Source organism: Eucyclogobius newberryi, unplaced genomic scaffold (genome assembly GCF_026437365.1).
Source record: "Eucyclogobius newberryi isolate DKJ021-1_F unplaced genomic scaffold, fEucNew1.0.hap1 SCAF_11, whole genome shotgun sequence".
NCBI classification, from domain to species: domain Eukaryota; kingdom Metazoa; phylum Chordata; class Actinopteri; order Gobiiformes; family Gobiidae; genus Eucyclogobius; species Eucyclogobius newberryi.
This window is the reverse complement of record NW_027315735.1, coordinates 19813954-19830971: the sequence shown is the minus strand read 5'-3', so window position 1 is coordinate 19830971 and position 17018 is coordinate 19813954. Positions and strand designations below refer to the sequence as shown.

At 40.6% G+C, this 17018-nt stretch overlaps 4 protein-coding genes across 5 annotated transcripts; all 4 read left to right on the top strand.

Moving 5' to 3' along the window:
• The first annotated feature begins 141 nt into the window (after positions 1-141).
• Positions 142-3831, top strand: pola2 (polymerase (DNA directed), alpha 2). Its single transcript, XM_072437684.1, has 18 exons — positions 142-435; positions 516-640; positions 721-809; positions 894-951; positions 1021-1130; positions 1230-1429; positions 1500-1588; positions 1656-1808; positions 2045-2107; positions 2195-2243; positions 2311-2435; positions 2498-2536; positions 2611-2684; positions 2771-2879; positions 3030-3136; positions 3212-3268; positions 3329-3455; positions 3573-3831. The coding sequence occupies exons 1-18, from the start codon at positions 351-353 to the stop codon at positions 3723-3725; spliced, it is 1812 nt and encodes a 603-aa protein (XP_072293785.1). The 5' UTR covers positions 142-350; the 3' UTR covers positions 3726-3831.
• A 3159-nt stretch (positions 3832-6990) lies between these two features.
• On the top strand, positions 6991-8925 carry zdhhc24 (zDHHC palmitoyltransferase 24). The gene is made up of 4 exons (XM_072437682.1): positions 6991-7084; positions 7175-7597; positions 7664-7941; positions 8079-8925. Exons 2-4 carry the CDS (start codon positions 7296-7298, stop codon positions 8369-8371), a joined length of 873 nt encoding a protein of 290 aa, XP_072293783.1. The 5' UTR covers positions 6991-7084; positions 7175-7295; the 3' UTR covers positions 8372-8925.
• A 440-nt stretch (positions 8926-9365) lies between these two features.
• LOC140345526 (uncharacterized) lies at positions 9366-11633 on the top strand. The gene is made up of 9 exons (XM_072432264.1): positions 9366-9516; positions 9590-9698; positions 9776-9826; positions 9905-9982; positions 10130-10186; positions 10270-10329; positions 10393-10457; positions 10529-10661; positions 11523-11633. The coding sequence occupies exons 1-9, from the start codon at positions 9371-9373 to the stop codon at positions 11631-11633; spliced, it is 810 nt and encodes a 269-aa protein (XP_072288365.1). The 5' UTR covers positions 9366-9370.
• Positions 11540-16937, top strand: LOC140352134 (sodium/potassium/calcium exchanger 3-like). 2 transcript variants are annotated; one of them, XM_072437680.1, is made up of 17 exons: positions 11540-11869; positions 11997-12089; positions 12982-13058; positions 13150-13224; positions 13346-13430; positions 13678-13781; positions 13879-13953; positions 14076-14101; positions 14177-14230; positions 14321-14454; positions 14575-14744; positions 15523-15775; positions 15847-16013; positions 16090-16204; positions 16273-16385; positions 16527-16592; positions 16709-16937. In XM_072437680.1, the coding sequence occupies exons 1-17, from the start codon at positions 11770-11772 to the stop codon at positions 16817-16819; spliced, it is 1818 nt and encodes a 605-aa protein (XP_072293781.1). In that variant the 5' UTR covers positions 11540-11769; the 3' UTR covers positions 16820-16937. The 2 variants fall into 2 exon arrangements, with proteins under 2 accessions (XP_072293781.1, XP_072293782.1); XM_072437681.1 differs by having other exon boundaries at positions 11543-11869; positions 14575-14663.
• Positions 16938-17018: the final 81 nt, after the last annotated feature.

Here is a 17018-nt window from a genome sequence, read left to right as displayed (position 1 = left end):
AAGAAACTCATTTAAACCTGCAAGGCTGGAGCTGTAGTTACGCCCTCTCTTCAATAGGTGGTGCTAGAGTGTCCAACAGACGCCTCTGGTGAGTGAGAGCGTTGTTTACTTACGACGTAATTTCCGGCCGCCAACTGTCTGTCGTTTTATAGATTTTTTTTTTCGCGGCAAAAATGCTCCTGGTTGATAATTATTCATTCATATCGTGAACTCACGTTTATATTAAAATCTACCTCATATCAGTCGTTTTGTTAGTGGCGTCTGGGTCGTTGGCGCGTTTATGTAGTTACAAACCTACATAACATTTGATTTTGTCTTCCGATACTTTGGGTTGATTTGAGTCTTGAAATATGTCTCTTGTAACAGCAGAAAGCTTGAGATCGGAGCTGGAGATGTTTGGCATCGATTGTCAAAGTGACACTGCTCTGGATAAGCGTAAGTCCCGTCGCAGTCTTTTTGCCTCTGAACTGGATGTTCATCTTTGTGTCTTGTAAACTGACTCTTTGTCCTTGCAGTGGTGGAGCAGTGCATTTGTAATAGAATACAAGCGGATGAAATGGTGCTGGAGTGGGTCGCTTACAGCTCCACCAAAAATGCACTGAAACTCACTGTGGAAACACTTGAACATTTTGAACATGAGGTGACTAGAATTAGTTTTACAAATTTACAACACAACTTTAAAAATATCCATGTACTATTTATACTTTCTATACGTTTCAGATCCTGAACAAAAAAAGCAAAACAAAACAAAGTTCTAGAAGAGAAGAGACACTCAGAAGAACCAGGGATATTCATTCATTGCAGGAATTGTATCCTTTATTATTCAGCCTTAGCCTCTTGCATATTGTAGCGTTCATAGTGGTTAGATGTTTGATCAATTCTTAACTAGTTAGAATTCAAGTGGAAGAAGAAGAGGAAAATTTGCTTGATTCTTATTCTACTCCTGGCAAGGTAAATAAAATATGTTATCACATCAAGAATTGGATAGTTTGTAGTTTCAAATACATACTCTTTCTCCAGGCCCCCCAAAAGCGTGCGCTGACAACGCCTGAACAACCCCAGTCAAAGAGAAGTGCTGCTCTGTTTACCAGCCCAGGCCTGCTGTTGTCTCCTGCCAGCTTCTCTCCCAGGTACTTATTACAAACAAGTCAGGTTTGACTTAAGAACATTATTTTTCAACGTTTGTTTTCTGTCCTCAAGTTATTATAATCTTTTATGTTTTTCTACAGTTTAACACCATCACAGAAGTACAGTCAGCGTGGAGGTAAGGGGGAAGTGGTGGTCTCATTTGGACTTGTACAAGGCACACGCTGGATGGGCAGGAGCTGTGCTGGAGTCGGAGTGCAGCTGGATCTGCTGGAAGGACAGGAAGACGCACTCACAAGCAACTATAAGTTTATGTTTCAGAGGCTGCGGGATATTCGTAATGGTAACAAGTTAATTTTATTTTCAGGTTTCCATTGTTAAAACCGCATTCAAACTAAATTTGTAACTTACAGTTTTGACTGATAAGATAGATGAGCTGGGGGAAGGCCTAAAGGCTCATTTTAACGTTGAAGAATTCTCTCCAGTTTCTCTTCCTGCCCAGGTGAGGTTTGATTTAATTTAATGGTCTTTTACAAGCTCTTATAATCATATGTGTTGTCTGTGTGCAGGACACAATTACTGTGCTTGGTCAAATATGCTGTGACAGCAACGGGAAACTTAATGCTCATTCAGTTCTGCTGGAGGCAGGACCAGAGCAAGGAGGTCAACAAATACCAGTTGACCTCTCAGAACTCCAAGAGTATTCTCTGTTTCCTGGTCAGGTGAGAACATTTCAATCTTTTTCACAACCAAATCTGACGGTCTGGTGGTTTCCTTTGCCTGCGCACTGAAGTCTGTGTGCTACAGGTTATATGACCACCAATAGTAACTGAGCGAGCCAAGGACCTGGGCAACAGATTCACCCAGAGTCTGACCGAGAACTCAAACATAATGCCAGTTTTGCACTGATTTAGATAAAAATTGATCAGACTTCACCTTACCCTCATTTATTCACTAGGTTGTTGTAATGGAGGGAATGAACACAACAGGGAAAAAACTGGTCGCCTCCAAACTTCATGAGGTTGGTTTCAAGTCTGCGATTTAAGTACAGAGATTTTTACATAACCACTTTTAGATTTACTTTTAAGTATCTTTTTACTGTTTTCAGAGTGCCCCTCTACCCTTTTACACCCCAGTAAAATTGGAAGTTGATGAGGGTAAGCAAATGAATGAGATGGCTTATAAATTGAATGAATATATGTATTGACTTTGCCTGTTTTACAGCTGCAGAGCCTCTCAATGTTTTAATAGCATGTGGACCATTTACTACATCTGATACTTTAACATACGATCCTTTACTCGACTTAATAAATGTTATTTCAAGGGATCGTCCGGATGTTTGCTTACTGGTATGTTCATCATTAAAATTGAGTTGCAAATGTATGTATTTACGCTGTTTGTTTTATTGTAGCTGGGGCCTTTTGTTGATTCGAAACATGAACAAATTGAGGTAGATACAAAGTTTGTTTTTTTGTTGTATTTGCATTTATCTCCTTCAATTCTGTTTTTATGATAATGTTCTAGAAAGCTCTGGTGACTGAAACCTTTGATGCTATTTTCTCAAGATGTCTGGAAAGCATTGTGGATGGCACCAAAAGGTCAGTGTCCGTTTTCTCAAACTTACTATTAAAAATGTAATGGGTATGACATACCATAATTATTATTATTATTATTTGTTCCACAGTGTTGGCTGTCGTTTGGTTGTTGTGCCCTCCCAGAGAGATGTCCACCACCCCTTTGTCTACCCACAGCCTCCGTTTACACTGACAAACCTCAACAAAGACCAGGCTCAGGTTTGACCAATCAATCACAATTTGCAATCCATCTTTACTGTTTTTGTTTGGCACCGGGCATGGCGACAAAATAAATATATGACAACTGAATATATACTGTATATTTGAAAAAAACTAGAGACAGATTTTGACATGCATTCCTCACTACAGAGAGTGACACTCGTCCCTGATCCTTGCACTTTGCTGATTGATGGAGTCACCTTTGGCTTGACCTCTACAGACATTCTGTTTCACATGGGGGCTGAAGAGATCAGCAGGTATGAAAAGATGTCCATGTGATTTGTTTCCAATTGTTACTTGCAATGAAAATAGTTAAAATACCATGTTTTCAGTGGGACTGGAGCAGATCGATTCTCACGCATACTAAAGCACATACTGACCCAGAGAAGGTAAAAGGAAGTTCATTCATGTGGTGTTCAAATGTATGTAACTTTTGTGCTTAATTGTAGCTACTATCCACTGTACCCTCCTGTGGAGGAGGTAAATATGGACTATGAGAAGTTTCAGAGCTACGGTCAGATGCCACTCACCCCTGACGTTCTCATTATTCCTTCAGAGCTGCGCTACTTTATAAAGGTACTCTTGTTATACTGTTCACATTCAGAATCTCCTTTACACTTTTTTACACTATTGTGCCAGCTTTTTGAAATATAAAGTTGTATGCATCCATCTCTAAAATGTATCAACCCATAGGATGTTGTGGGCTGCGTTTGCGTCAATCCTGGACGTCTGACCAAAGGTCAGGTGGGAGGGACCTATGGAAGACTACTCGTTCAGCGCAGTACCACATCTGAGGGAGCAAAAAGAGTAAGCCCTTGTTTGGCTGCTCAGGTGGTAAAGATCTAACAAAACCTTGAACATTATTTTGATTGCTCTCCTACAATAATTTTGATCTGAATCAGTTTTCCAAAGCTGGACCTCTGTAAGATATGTACAAATAAACCTCTTAACACAAACACTTGGGACCTTTTGTTTTGTTGACAAATTCATTTATTCAGACCTTATTCTTGTTATACCACCATATAGTGTCCAAAGTAGTTAAATAACAAACCTGGTAATATGACCTTTGTATGTCACTGCTTCATGCAGGAAGGTAAAGGGTACTCGTTTACCCAGGGCTCAGTGTACGAAGGGGTAAATTACACTTGGTGTGGACCCAGAGTTCTGGGCTCCACGGCGTCTTTTATTCATCATAAAAATCATCTGATTCACAGGGTTCTGTAAAACAAAAACTAAAGTCATAAGAAAGACTAGTTAGAAAAATATGAGTAATGTCAGTAATCTTACCGTTTGATTTATCAGGCTTTGGCTCTCTTAAAAAAGAAAATGGAGAAACCGTTTCAGATAAGACTTAATTTTTTTAAACTGCTCAAAATTACCTCTGCTTTTGTGTTCGCTCTTGAGGTGCAAGAACACGCTCTATATCCTCTTCAGATGAACTGTCAGAGTCTTCATCATCTGAGGTAGATTTACTGTTACTTTCCTCAACCTGATGTTTTACCTCATGCTCTGGGATGACGTATATTACTTTAGACCTGGAAACAACATTTTAAACCACAAAAGCTTGACAATTTCTAACCACAAAAGCTGAGCCGAGGTTCAGGTGATAGTCTGACTTGCCTGGCCTGGGGTGAGACTATGCAGTCCTCAGAGTCACTGTCCTCAGGTCCAAGTGCAGTATCTTGGTTCATATTCATACTGTCCTCGCCACTGTCACACTCCGATGATACACTCTCCTCAGCAGAATCAGTGGATGAGGATGTTGGTCCAGAGATGAGCGTCTTATGATCGGCCTCTTCTAAAGGTGAACCTGCAGATTTATCCAGGTTTGACATTTCTCCATCATCTTCCTGGCTGGTTTCTTTTCCGTCTTCTTCAGAATCATCTTTGTCCTCCAGGCTACTGTGTTCCTTTTCTTTTAGAGTTGGTATTTTTCGCCCACTTCCTTGTGCTTCCTGTGACAACTTGACACTCCTTTTGTCCACATCACTCTCATCACCTTCACTGTGACTCTCAGAGGTAATGTCTTTGTTTTTTGTATCTTTGTAACTGAACCCGTTCCTTTGCTTTGATTTCTGATTACTTAATGTCGTTGCTATTGAACCAGTGGCAACTTCTCTTGACGGCGCGGCCCTTAAAATGTAAATTACAGAAATGTTACATTTATCGCATCTATGTAGATGTATATTTGCCGGGCACTGTCATCCAAATCATATAATGTAAAATGTAATATACAAGGAACTGGCACTGCCAGGCATAAAATCCTCTTACTTGTGGTCTTCATCCGAGGAGCTGCTCTGGTTGCTCTTCGTCTGCCCTGTCCTCACCTCACTTGATGCTCGACTACTTGTTTTGCTCCCTGTTTGATCACTGGAGAGTCGGACTGTAACCATAAACAGTTCAGTAGAGGGAAAAAGTAATTTATGATTATTATTTGTAAGAATAACTGCTCAAACCTGGTTTCACATCAAGGTCTTCTGAATGACTACTGTAATCACTGAAACGACTGGGCGGTGGCCTTGGCGTTGTCTCAGTTTGAGCCGGCCGAGGGATGAGTTGATCTGTGTGGAGTTCATTTGGAGAAGTGCTGTGCGAAAGGTAGCAATTTGAAGGGCCGTTGTTTTCTGTGGTACGTTCCAGTTGGGGGCTGGATGGGAGGAGATGTGGGAATGAAGATGGCGGATATTGGGATATTTTCTTTAGAAATACTGTTGTCTGTGTTTGAGCCTGGGGCAGCAGTTCAGGAGGAATGGATGATTCTTGATATGCTCCAGTTTTTCCACGGTCTGTAAATTGAGAGATTTGTTTTAGTGAGTTGTGGTTGGATTTGTGACGTCAGTATTTCTTTTTGAAGAGACAAACCGTGAAAATGTAAAAGTTGATGGTTTGTTTTTAAATTCTTCTGTTGACGTTCCCAAAAATATTTAACAGAAAAAAATGATATTGGTTAGTAATGTATGTTGAAGTTAGAAAATAACATTTAATCCTGATATTTTTTAATAAACCCGGCAGTGGCTAAAGACATATTGAAAAAGACAACATAATTACTTTTCATGTTTTTAATCAAATGGTCCTCATCCAAACTGATCCATAATTGATTGTGTTTTTTTGCTGGTAACATTAAAAGTTTTGAAGAATAGGAATTGTTGTCATTTCCAGACAGAACTAGTGGAGCAGATTGAGCCGATTGGGGATCTAATATTTCCCTTTGTATCAAAGCAACATATTTTCTTTTTTTTTTTAATGAAATTTCAAAGGTATATTACAGGAGATTTATATGAACTCACCACTGTGAATTATAGTCCAAAGTAGGATGGCAATCCCTGGATGCGAGAAGAGAACAGCGATGCATTGTGTTTTTTTAAGCTCAATCTGCAGACACTGCCTTTCAATCATACCACATTCATGCATGGGCGAGGTGAGTGAAGTGTCCTGCCCAAGGACACAACAGAGCAGGGATCAAACTGCCAACCTTCCACTGTACCACCTGAGACACTTTTCCCTGTTGTTTTGTGTGTTGTCTTTACCCGTAACATTTTCATGGCAGCAGTGTGGTCCAGCACCTCCCTCAATGTATCCTGGGCCTCATCAAACTGCTGCAATAGTTCCCTGTTGTGCAGTTTGGCCAACCGCTCCCTCTCTCTCAGGTCATCCAAGCGTTGCTGCAGATGCTTGATCTTGCTGGAAAACAAATGTTGAAACTTTATATGGGAAAGAAGCATGTCACTTTCAGCAAATAAGAACAGAGACAGTACTTACCTCATTGCTTTGTGGTTTGGTGAAAGTATGGTTTACCCGCTCAATGGACAGTAGGATATACTCCTCACAGGGGATGAAGAGATTACCCAGGATTAAGATAGGGTTTTGGGGGAGGGACTAAATCTACACATGGTATGGATCACAAAAAGGATTGTCTTTATGAATAACAGAAATATTGTAAAGTGTAGGCTCAAACCACCCAGATGTAGGCCACAAGGGTGTGTTTCTCTCTTTATTGACAGAATATCCACAAATCTATCAGCATTGACATTTTTAACAAGTGACCATGGCCTAAACACGTGACTCCAGCGCGATAGTGACCTTACACGACCCTCTGATTTCCCCCTTCATCGAAAGCGGAACCATCATTACATCTCTTTACGACGGGGTTGTATTTTCATGTGACACTCACGCATTCTGCTTGTACAAAGGTTTGTTGTGACGAGGTAAGATCAGGAAATACTTCACTCTTGGGAACCGATTATTTTCTGAACATGTTACGTTTGTTAGCTAAATGATCTGTATTGCATTTATAGATTACGTTTGAGGGGAAATGGCTAAATGCTAATGCTCCGTTTGTGAAATGAGATACACTGTGAGCATCGCCCTTTGAGCACCACACGTCTCTACAGCACTAACAGAGAGACAGGAAGAGTTATGACCAGTTTGGCCACCAAAGTGTTCAGCAGAGCAGAGAGGATATGCCGACACCTGCCTGTGCTACTCAACACTTTTCTGGTCTTCTCCATTACTGGGGAAGTGAGCTACTTGGTCCTGTTGGAGGCGCCACTAGAGGCGAGTTTGAAGAAAACTGCATGGTCAGCCTGGTGGAAAGCTGTCCACTTGATTGCTCAATACTTCATGCTTGGCAATATCTGCTGGAACGCCCTGCTCTTTCTCAAGACCAGCCCGAGTATAAAAGGAGTCTTCTTGGGTGAAGGCATGGGACAGGGTTGGAGGTAAATATTTATTTGAATATGTCATACAATCAGAGTATCGATAACAATTACTTCTTGCATCCACAGATACTGTTATACATGTGAGGCCCACATGCCTCCACGTTGTTCCCATTGCTATGACTGCAAGGTGTGTGTTCTTCGACGTGACCACCACTGTGTCTTCTTTGGCCAGTGTGTGGGCTTCCAGAACTACCGCTACTTCCTGAGCTGCCTGCTTTTTATGTGGTCAGGACTACTGTATGCCACGCTGATGAACGCAGAGGTCTTTATTGTCATTCTTAAGGAAGGAGTGACTGTGCACAGTATCCTGCTGCTTTTAATTCCCTGGATTATGTTGGTATCAGGTGAGATTATTGTGATCTAGTTTCTTTGGCCCGTTTGATATTGTAAAACATGTTATCTTTGGTGTCAAATGCCATGTATGGTACATTTTATTTTAAGCACACATATAATGAAAAGTTCTGTTTTGTTTTTCTTTCAGGCCAAGTCTCTGCGAGAGCTTTTTCTTTTGCCTTTATTGCCGACACATGTGTAGTGGGCTTCTTGTTGGTGTCTGCTTTTTTCTTCTTCCACCTTTTCCTGATGATTAGGGGACAAACAACAAGGGAGTGGTACTCATCACGGCGCCCTTACAATCTGGGATTACTTGGCAACCTGCAACACAATTTAGGCCGTTATTGGTATATATGCTGGCTCTGCCCACTTATCCGCTCCCCTATGCCTGGAGATGGCATACACTTCGAGGTCACAGGGTCACTAGAGCCTACCAGATAATGAAAATCACAATTTAATTAATGATATTTAAAGCTGCATTATGTAACTTTTCTGGTGAAGAGTCCATCACCTGCTTGTTTCCATGGAGATGTTATTGCTTTGCCTAGAGAGAGAGAATGCATGCTTTTTCAAGGTGTTTTTTTTTTACCAACACCAGTAATTTAATAAATGTGAGCTAGACAAATTTAATGCGATGCTTTGGAACATTCCAGGCAAAGGAATAACATTTCCATAGAGACGAGCAGGTGGTGGATCAACACCAGGAATGTTACATAGTGCATCTTTAAGATTTATTTTACACTGTATTTTAAGTGAAGAAGGACCTGGCTGTAGTTTTGCTTAAATTTTGCACGTTTTGGTGTTTATTCTTCTCGTGACTGAACTGAATGTTGCAGCACAGACGATACTGTGCACTTTGCCTTTAAACGAGTAGGCCTGTCATTTTGTTCAATTTTTTAAAATATATTTTTTAATTTTATTATATTGCTGCTCTATGTTTGATTTGTAATGATTAGTGTTTATATGTAAATGGATAATAAAAACTTTTTTTTTTTTTCCCCTGTGTCGAACTTTGATAAAAAATGTGACTTCAAAGCAAACACATGAACTGTGAAGCGTAGAGTGTATGTCTGAACTTGGTATGAAACTCGGTCTACACGTCACTTTAGATATAAAATAATAGTATTGAACACGTAACTTTAAATATAAAATAATAGTAATGTAAACTCATTGAACGCGAAAGGTGAGGGTTCTTATTATTTCGCGTGGTAGAAATGTAAATTTGACGAGAACCATTTGCTAGCATAGTAAGTTATCGGACGTTAGCCTCAGTTAAACCGTGTCAAGACCAATCCAATTTCAACGTTATGTTACACATAGTTAGACATATTTGATTCAAAAAGGATGGATTTTGAGGAAGAAAACATGTAAGTAAAAAACATAAGAGTTTAGTGCGGTGTGTGTTACTGAGGCGCGTGGCTGTGTAGGTGCGCACGGGACATGATGGAGAGGATCGCCCAGCTTGACCACAGTAAGAGTTTACTCCGGGACCAGAACACAGAGATGAGGATCTGGCTGGACGCGGCCGATGAAGACATGGCCCTGCTTAGAGCTGAAAACAATCACCTCAAAAAACAAGTGAAAGAGTAATAAGCATTTCACCTGCTTTTTAAGGAAACATTTGAATGAGGCAAGTATGAACTCTGGTTTGATTTTCAGTCTTGTGAAGACGGTCCTTGATGCTCAGAGTGTTGAATCAGAGGCCACTGCTTGTCTGCCAGATTACCCTGATTTGAAGGTTAGAAATGAAATGAAAATTCAGATCCTGGTAAGTTTTGTTTATCTTTACTAGATTCATGTTAAGTCAATCAGTCATTCTTGCCTCTGTGCATTGTTTGCCTGTAGGAGAAGGAATCTGCCTTTCTTCAAGAAGAAAATCAAACGCTCACAGATGAGGTTTGTTCCCTCACAATGCATTTTGTGTCTGTCTGGTGATCTGTTCTTTTACTGCTACAGCTTGAATCCCAAACACAGATCAGGAATTTGCTGCAGCTTCAAGAGACAGACGATGTGACCCTAAGCAAGTTAAAAGTTTCACTTCAAACCCTCGAGGTAATGGAACGAATTCAGCCACAAGCTTTATTCTATTCTATTTAACCACTGTCTTTTCCAGTGACTCAGTTGTCAACATTGTATGCTTAAATTATTTATTTATTATATTACTGTGTTAACTTTCTCTCATAACGTGTATTTCTTCAGTCTGAACTGGAGGGAGCTCAGTTAGGGCTACAGCAAAGAGATGAGGTTATTCACCAGGTCAGAGGCATTTACTACTAAACACATCATTTACTTTTACATTTACTTTATTTAATACATACTCATTTGTTTGCATTTGACAGAAACATCAAGAGTTAAAGCATGCCAAGGAACTGGTGGATGAATATTCAACCATTATAAAGGTAAAATGTCAGTCAAATGGTAAAATAGTAAAATGCGCAATTATTTGTGATATTTTCCTTCAGGATCTCAGGCTGAAAAACCAGGAGTTAAAAGAGGAACTTGAAGCTGGACAGGATGAGCTGACATTGTAAAGCATGCATTTCTAAGTCACATAATGTACATTATAAAAAACGAACAATGTTGTTGTTTTATTTCCAGTGCTGGTGCCGTTGACCTTTTGGAAGCAAGTGAAAATAGAAGAAGTCCTGCCCTGTCATTTGCAGAGGAGCTGAGGCAGCTGAGTTTCTCTGCTCAAGCAAACATTAGCAAATCAGAAGACACACAGACAAATGTAAGAAACCTTCATCACAAACACGTGTAACCGAATGTGTAACCAACACATATTGGTGTGTTTTTCTGATGTACAATAATTAAACATTCTCATCGTGTTAGTAATAGTACCTTTATTTTTGGAAGGGTGAAGTAATGTCTGAGAAAGTCCAAAAGTCAAATTGTTTAGTGAAATACGGTTACTATGACAGGTATGTGAGTGTTGGCAAAATGTTTAGTATTTTTCATAATTCTAGTGAAAAATACTTTTCTCCCTAGCAGAACTGAGCAGGATGCGAGTGACACAAGTGCAATGGAAATGAAGCTGCAGGCCTTTCCTGATGTTGGCTCATCAAAACGTTACAAGTAGGCCCACTGTATACTACACAGTATTCTGTACACACAAAAGTGTAAAACTATATGCCACTCAGTTAAAACATATTTTGTGTGTTTTTTTCAGGTGTGTTGGCCTCCTGATAACTGTCTTGTTGCTGGGGACCCTTTCACTCTTCTTGGCTTTGGCCTTTATAACTTCCGGGAGATTTCTTATCATCTCTAAGCTCTTCTCTCTGAACTCATTCTGGAGCAGTGTGTGGTTTGTGTTAGAGCCCTATTGCACCTTGCAATATGGGGGGACGCCACCGACATGATCTAACGCTGCTCTGCGGAATAAACAGCAATTGTCCAGAATACCAGAGTTGTCTGTCAAATATACAGCCTAAAATCTTAACCTTTAATCACTTTATCCATTTTTTGTATAATTGTATGTTTTAATTCTACACAACGGTTGCTTGTACCCGCGTCTCTTGCGCCCCACCCATGCAAAGGCGCCTTCTGGTGGTCTTTTTTCTCCCCAGTGAAAACAGCCCACTCCCTCCTCCAGCTCCAGCCTCGGGATGAACGCTGGCTGCAGCTGAGCGCGCGTTTGTTCTGGGGCATCTTCAGTGGATGGCTCGCTTTAAGGATGCTGCTGATGCTGATGACGGCCCGGTGACAGCGCGCGACACCCCGCACGGACCTCAGAGCCCGGCATTGTTGCAGCGATAAGTCGGTCAACATCCGTCCCTGTTTGAATTGGGCACGTGAGCAGCGACATGTTCTGAACCGCGGAGGCAGCTTTGGTTTGGGGAATGGGGGCACCGCAAAGACCGAAGCCAACTCCTCTTCTTTTCCGTCTCTGCGTCTGCGGAATCGGTCTCCTCACAGCCGCCTTAACCGTGGAAGTTACAGGTAAGGACTATTTAGCATCGTTCACGCTTAACGCCCACGACAGTGATCGGATATTACATTGTCAAAGCAAACAATAGCGTTTCTGGCGTCTGAGAACTCTCCTCATTGCATTCCTGTGTTGTTCCAGGTCTGTCTGTACGGAACCAAAATGGAAATATCCTCTGGACCAAAAGAGAGCTTTACCAGGAGAAAGAGGCCAGTAACAAGACTCTTAAATCTGGTAAGACACTTTCTTTTCTACCGTTCTGGGACAATTGATTAATTAGCCTACCAAGAATAATGTGTTTTACTATAAGCCATGCTACTTGTTTGAAATGTACAATATACCATGTGTGTTCATGTGTGCAGCATGTCTGTTGTATCACAATTTTTGAGAGATACTGTTGCTAGGAAACTAAGCTGAAAAAACTATGCAATGATGACTATCCCAGTCTTGTCTTGAAAGAGTTTGATTAATACAGTGGAGTGAGAAGATATTCAGATTTATAGAATAGATTAATTTTATTCCAGTGTAACTTTTCTTGCATTCTGAAAAATGCAATGAAGTGTGTCCAAACAGAATCAGGTGACATACAGTCATTCGGGGAGTTTGCACAAATGTCTCATTCTTCCCCACAGGTCATCCCTCCTCCATGTAAGTCACATTAGGCCACCTCAGTCTCACATTACTTTTATTTCTCACACAAACCAGACAGATACTTTAATTCTAATTTCTCCCACGTACAGCAAACATGATATGTGGGCTGACTTCATTATAGTATTGGTATCCAGATGCTTGAATTTAGTCAGGATTGTCATTTTGGTTTTATATTTGTTTGCTCCTTTCAAAGAAGACTTTCCTGTATTTATTATTGGGTCTATTATTTTAATTTTTATGGACAGACACAAAAACATGATTTAAAGGTTATCTAAGACTAAGACAAGTCTAATTCATAACACAAGTTCATGGAAGAGCTGCAAAACACTGAATAATCCAAACTTTCTTTCCAATTTAAGTCTATAATAACATGAGCCTTAAATAAAAGTCACTTGTGTGTGGTTGTTAATATTTAACTCCACACATTCATGCAGTATTCATTGGCTCTGTGTCCAACTCTCTTTGTCAATCCTAGCTATTACAGAGTTTCCAGATGACATCTTTTCTTTGGAGCAGCGGAGACATGGAGCTGTAATGCTTCACGTTCTCTGTGTAAGATGCACCTTTTTCATTTGTCATAGTTTATATATACATACATCAACAAAAAAGAATACTCCTGAGCATAATCTGATGTTTTCTACAGGCTATCTACATGTTTCATGCTCTGGCCATTGTGTGTGACATTTACTTTGTACCATCTCTGGAAAAAATATCCGTGGTAAGTAGTGCACTGTCGATTAACTCAAAATTAAAAGATGTCCTTATTAACATTTTGTAATAAAACATTTTACCAACTGATTGTCTCTCATTAGCTTACAATTATAATTTTTGTACCCTAGAATCTTAATCTTAGTGAAGATGTTGCCGGGGCGACCTTCATGGCTGCTGGGAGCTCCGCCCCCGAGCTCTTTACCTCTTTGATTGGTCAGTAAGACGACTACTGCAATCACTTACTCAACCAAACGTATGAGCACAATGTCGGCTCAATCATAAACCATTTGTCTTTTGTCACTAATCACTCGTTGTCGACTCTATATTTAGCTATTTCGACAAATGTGCAACCATCCAACTGATCGTATGATTTTTCTGATCGTGGGGGGGGGAAGGACATCACATTTAGATTTTGGGGACCACACACTTTCTTATTTTCATATTTTGAATGAACTTTCAGGAGTCTTTATTACAAAAGGAGATGTTGGTGTGGGGACAATTGTGGGATCGGCTGTTTTTAATGTGCTGGTGATCATCGGACTCTGTGGCATTTTTGCTGGACAGGTACTTCAATTCTTTCTTTCACAAATGACATCAGTATCTTATTAATACAAATGAAGTCTCTCGTCTTAATATTACATTTGTATCTATATTCCCCTAGCCCATTCCTCTAAGCTGGTGGCCTTTATTCCGTGATTCTGTCTTCTACATTTTTTCCATAATTGTGCTCATTTTGGTAAGAAATATTGCCCGTTTTTTTGTTGCTTCTGACTAGTAATGCCATCATAACACAATTTCTACATAAATAGGCAAAGATAGATTTGGTTGAATTATTTTTCTTGTTTGCTGTCTCTACAGGTGATCTATGATGAAAAGGTTATGTGGTAAGGATTGGGTTTATCTTTATTTCTTTTTTAAACAATTATTATTAATAAATAACCAATTTGAACATTTCACAGGTGGGAAACAATTATTCTAATTTCTATGTATGGGATTTACATACTCATCATGAAGTGAGCCTTTTAACTTTCTTATTTCTTATTTTATTTATGCTATTGTGCTGTTCTTGTTGACGGCTTGAGCATGTCATGTCTGGACTGTAGGTTCAACAGGTTTCTGTGTAACTTGGTTGAGAGTCACTGCAGCTTGGGCCAGCCGTGTCTCAGCAGTTTGAGACGAACAACTGCTGTTGGAAATATTGGAGATTGTGACAATGACATGGTGCCACTAAAGCCAGGTATAAAACACCTTTTCTGTGTACATTCCTGACATTTACATTTATATTGACATGTTTACATGTGAATAGAAATGAGTGAATTTCAAATGTTTGAGCCATGCATGTGTTGTTGTTCTGCAGACTCATGTGTGGTGGCCGGCCAGGACACAGGGGTTGTAATGGTGGATGAGCTTCTGAACCTGCACCCTCACCAGCTCTCTTTTTCAGAGGCAAGCCTTCGTCTTCTCATCACCCCGCATTTTCCCCCCTTCACTCGCCTGCGCATGGCAGGACGCATGGTCATCAGCGAGGTACACTGCACGCTGACACCCTTAACAATAGCCATCTTCGTGTGTTTCTAGGTTGGTGGGTATTAAGTATCGATCATATTAAATATTGTCCACTCCAACATTATCTCGCCCCAGCAATCATTTTGAAAAATAGTATTTTGTCCATAAAAAACAGGACTACAGGTGATATTCAAAATAGAACCTGATCCCAACAAATAGATTTCACTTTCTCTATTACTTTAATCTCCTGTGAAAATACACCAAAACACCATCAATTTGGTCCATTCTTACATTATTCCGGTCACCCCTGTTACATGACATAAAGATCACACTTTAGATTGTTCAGTAGCTGCATCTGGGCAAAAGTATTTAGTGTTTGTGTGACACTCTGGAGGCTAAATGTTAAGGGATAGAGCAATGTCCCGCCATCAATTCAATCCGCAACAAGCAACTTGTACACTACAATACTAGTGTAATATGTGCAGTTATATTAGTACAAGAGTAGTCTACACAACACAGTCAATTCCCTAATCCCATAAAGTTAGGTAAGCAGGTGTTTGTTGTTGCTATGTTGCCTTCCTGCATGTGATGTGCTCCTGCGTTTTGTGCTGTTTGAAATAACACTGCAAGTACTTCCTTGTTCTCTACTTTGACCTTAATTCATGCCGTCTAAATGCACGAGGGTCAGTGTGAGGGCACGCTTGACTGCTCCTCTCAGCACTGCTGCCACTTCTCACACATCCTAGTCCCATGCTGGAGCCTCGGTGCTGTGGTTTCACTGTTGTCTCACTTTGTACAGCGGCAGAGGCTGATTCAGGCTCGAGGTGGACATGAAGATGGTGCAGCAGGTAAGGAGGGAGGCAGCGGGCCGTGGGGAAGAGACAACGGGACAGTCACTGACAGAGAAAAACAAACACTGGAGAGTGAAACCATCAAAGAAGAAAGTGGAGAGGCACAAGGTGCTGATGAAATTAAAGAGGAAGAGGAAGATGAAGAAGTACCGGAGGGAGGAGAGTTTTTTCATTCTGCTTTAAATCCATTCTGTTTTCCCAGTAAGTAAACTAAAAAGTTTGGCTTTCCAAAATAAAAACAATTTCAATACCCCAACGTCTTCATGTCTCAGGTGGCTGGTGTGAGCGTCTGAAGTGGCTACTGTCCTGGCCAGTCAGTTTCTTGTTGTATTTTACTGTACCCAACTGCAACAAGCCGCACTGGGAGCGCTGGTACCTGCTTACCTTTTTGTCCTCCACTCTGTGGATAGCCCTATTTTCCTACCTCATGGTTTGGATGGTAAGACCACAACGCCATGTATAAGTGCATAAATTAAGACGGTGACGGCTCATCGATATTACTGTCCTTGATCTAGGTGACCATCATCAGCCATACATTAGGGATCCCGGAGGTCCTCATGGGCATCACATTTCTGGCAGCTGGCACTAGTGTGCCTGATTGCATGGCAAGCGTAATTGTTGCAAGACAAGGTGAGTTTTTATTATTGAATACAAAACACATTTCTCTTATTTCTTGAACGGCGTATTGACTTGTGTAGGCATGGGGGACATGGCTGTCTCAAACACTATCGGCAGTAACATCTTTGACGTACTGCTGGGACTTGGCTTCCCTTGGGCACTGAGAACTCTCATAGTCAGCTACGGATCTGTGGTGAGTCTATAATCAGCAAATGTAGGCCAGCCCATAACCACAAAATGTTGACACAAAATACTGATAACCAGACAACTCGTAAACATGGGGTGTTTGATAACGATGATGTGACTTTTGAATGATCTATGTCCTTTTGTCCAGGTGAAAATAAACAGCAAAGGGCTGGTTTACTCAGTGATACTGCTGCTGGCCTCCGTCACACTTACTGTGAGTACATATTTACCACTGCCCCTCAATATTTCAATGCCTTATCCATAATATGACATTACACACAAGGACAGCAGCTGCACCTTTGTGATTTTGCGATTTTGCTGTGCCTGTAGGTCCTGTGTGTTCATTTAAACCACTGGAGGCTGGACCGGAAGCTTGGGCTCTGTCTAATGTTGCTTTATGCCATCTTCCTTCTTTGTTCTATTGGCTTTGAAAGGCTCTAGACGACAAATGCATTTGTAAATCAGAAATCTGTAACTCACATTTCCTCAAGCAGAATTTGTTTTTCAGTCTCAGCTGCTTGGAGATTTCAATAAAGACAATGTTTTTGTTTATTCTAAACCCTGTAGTACTAGTGACTTAAGTGACCTTTTTTTCTAAATGTGCGCATGTGCTACCTTGATTTTGTGAAAATCTACTTGA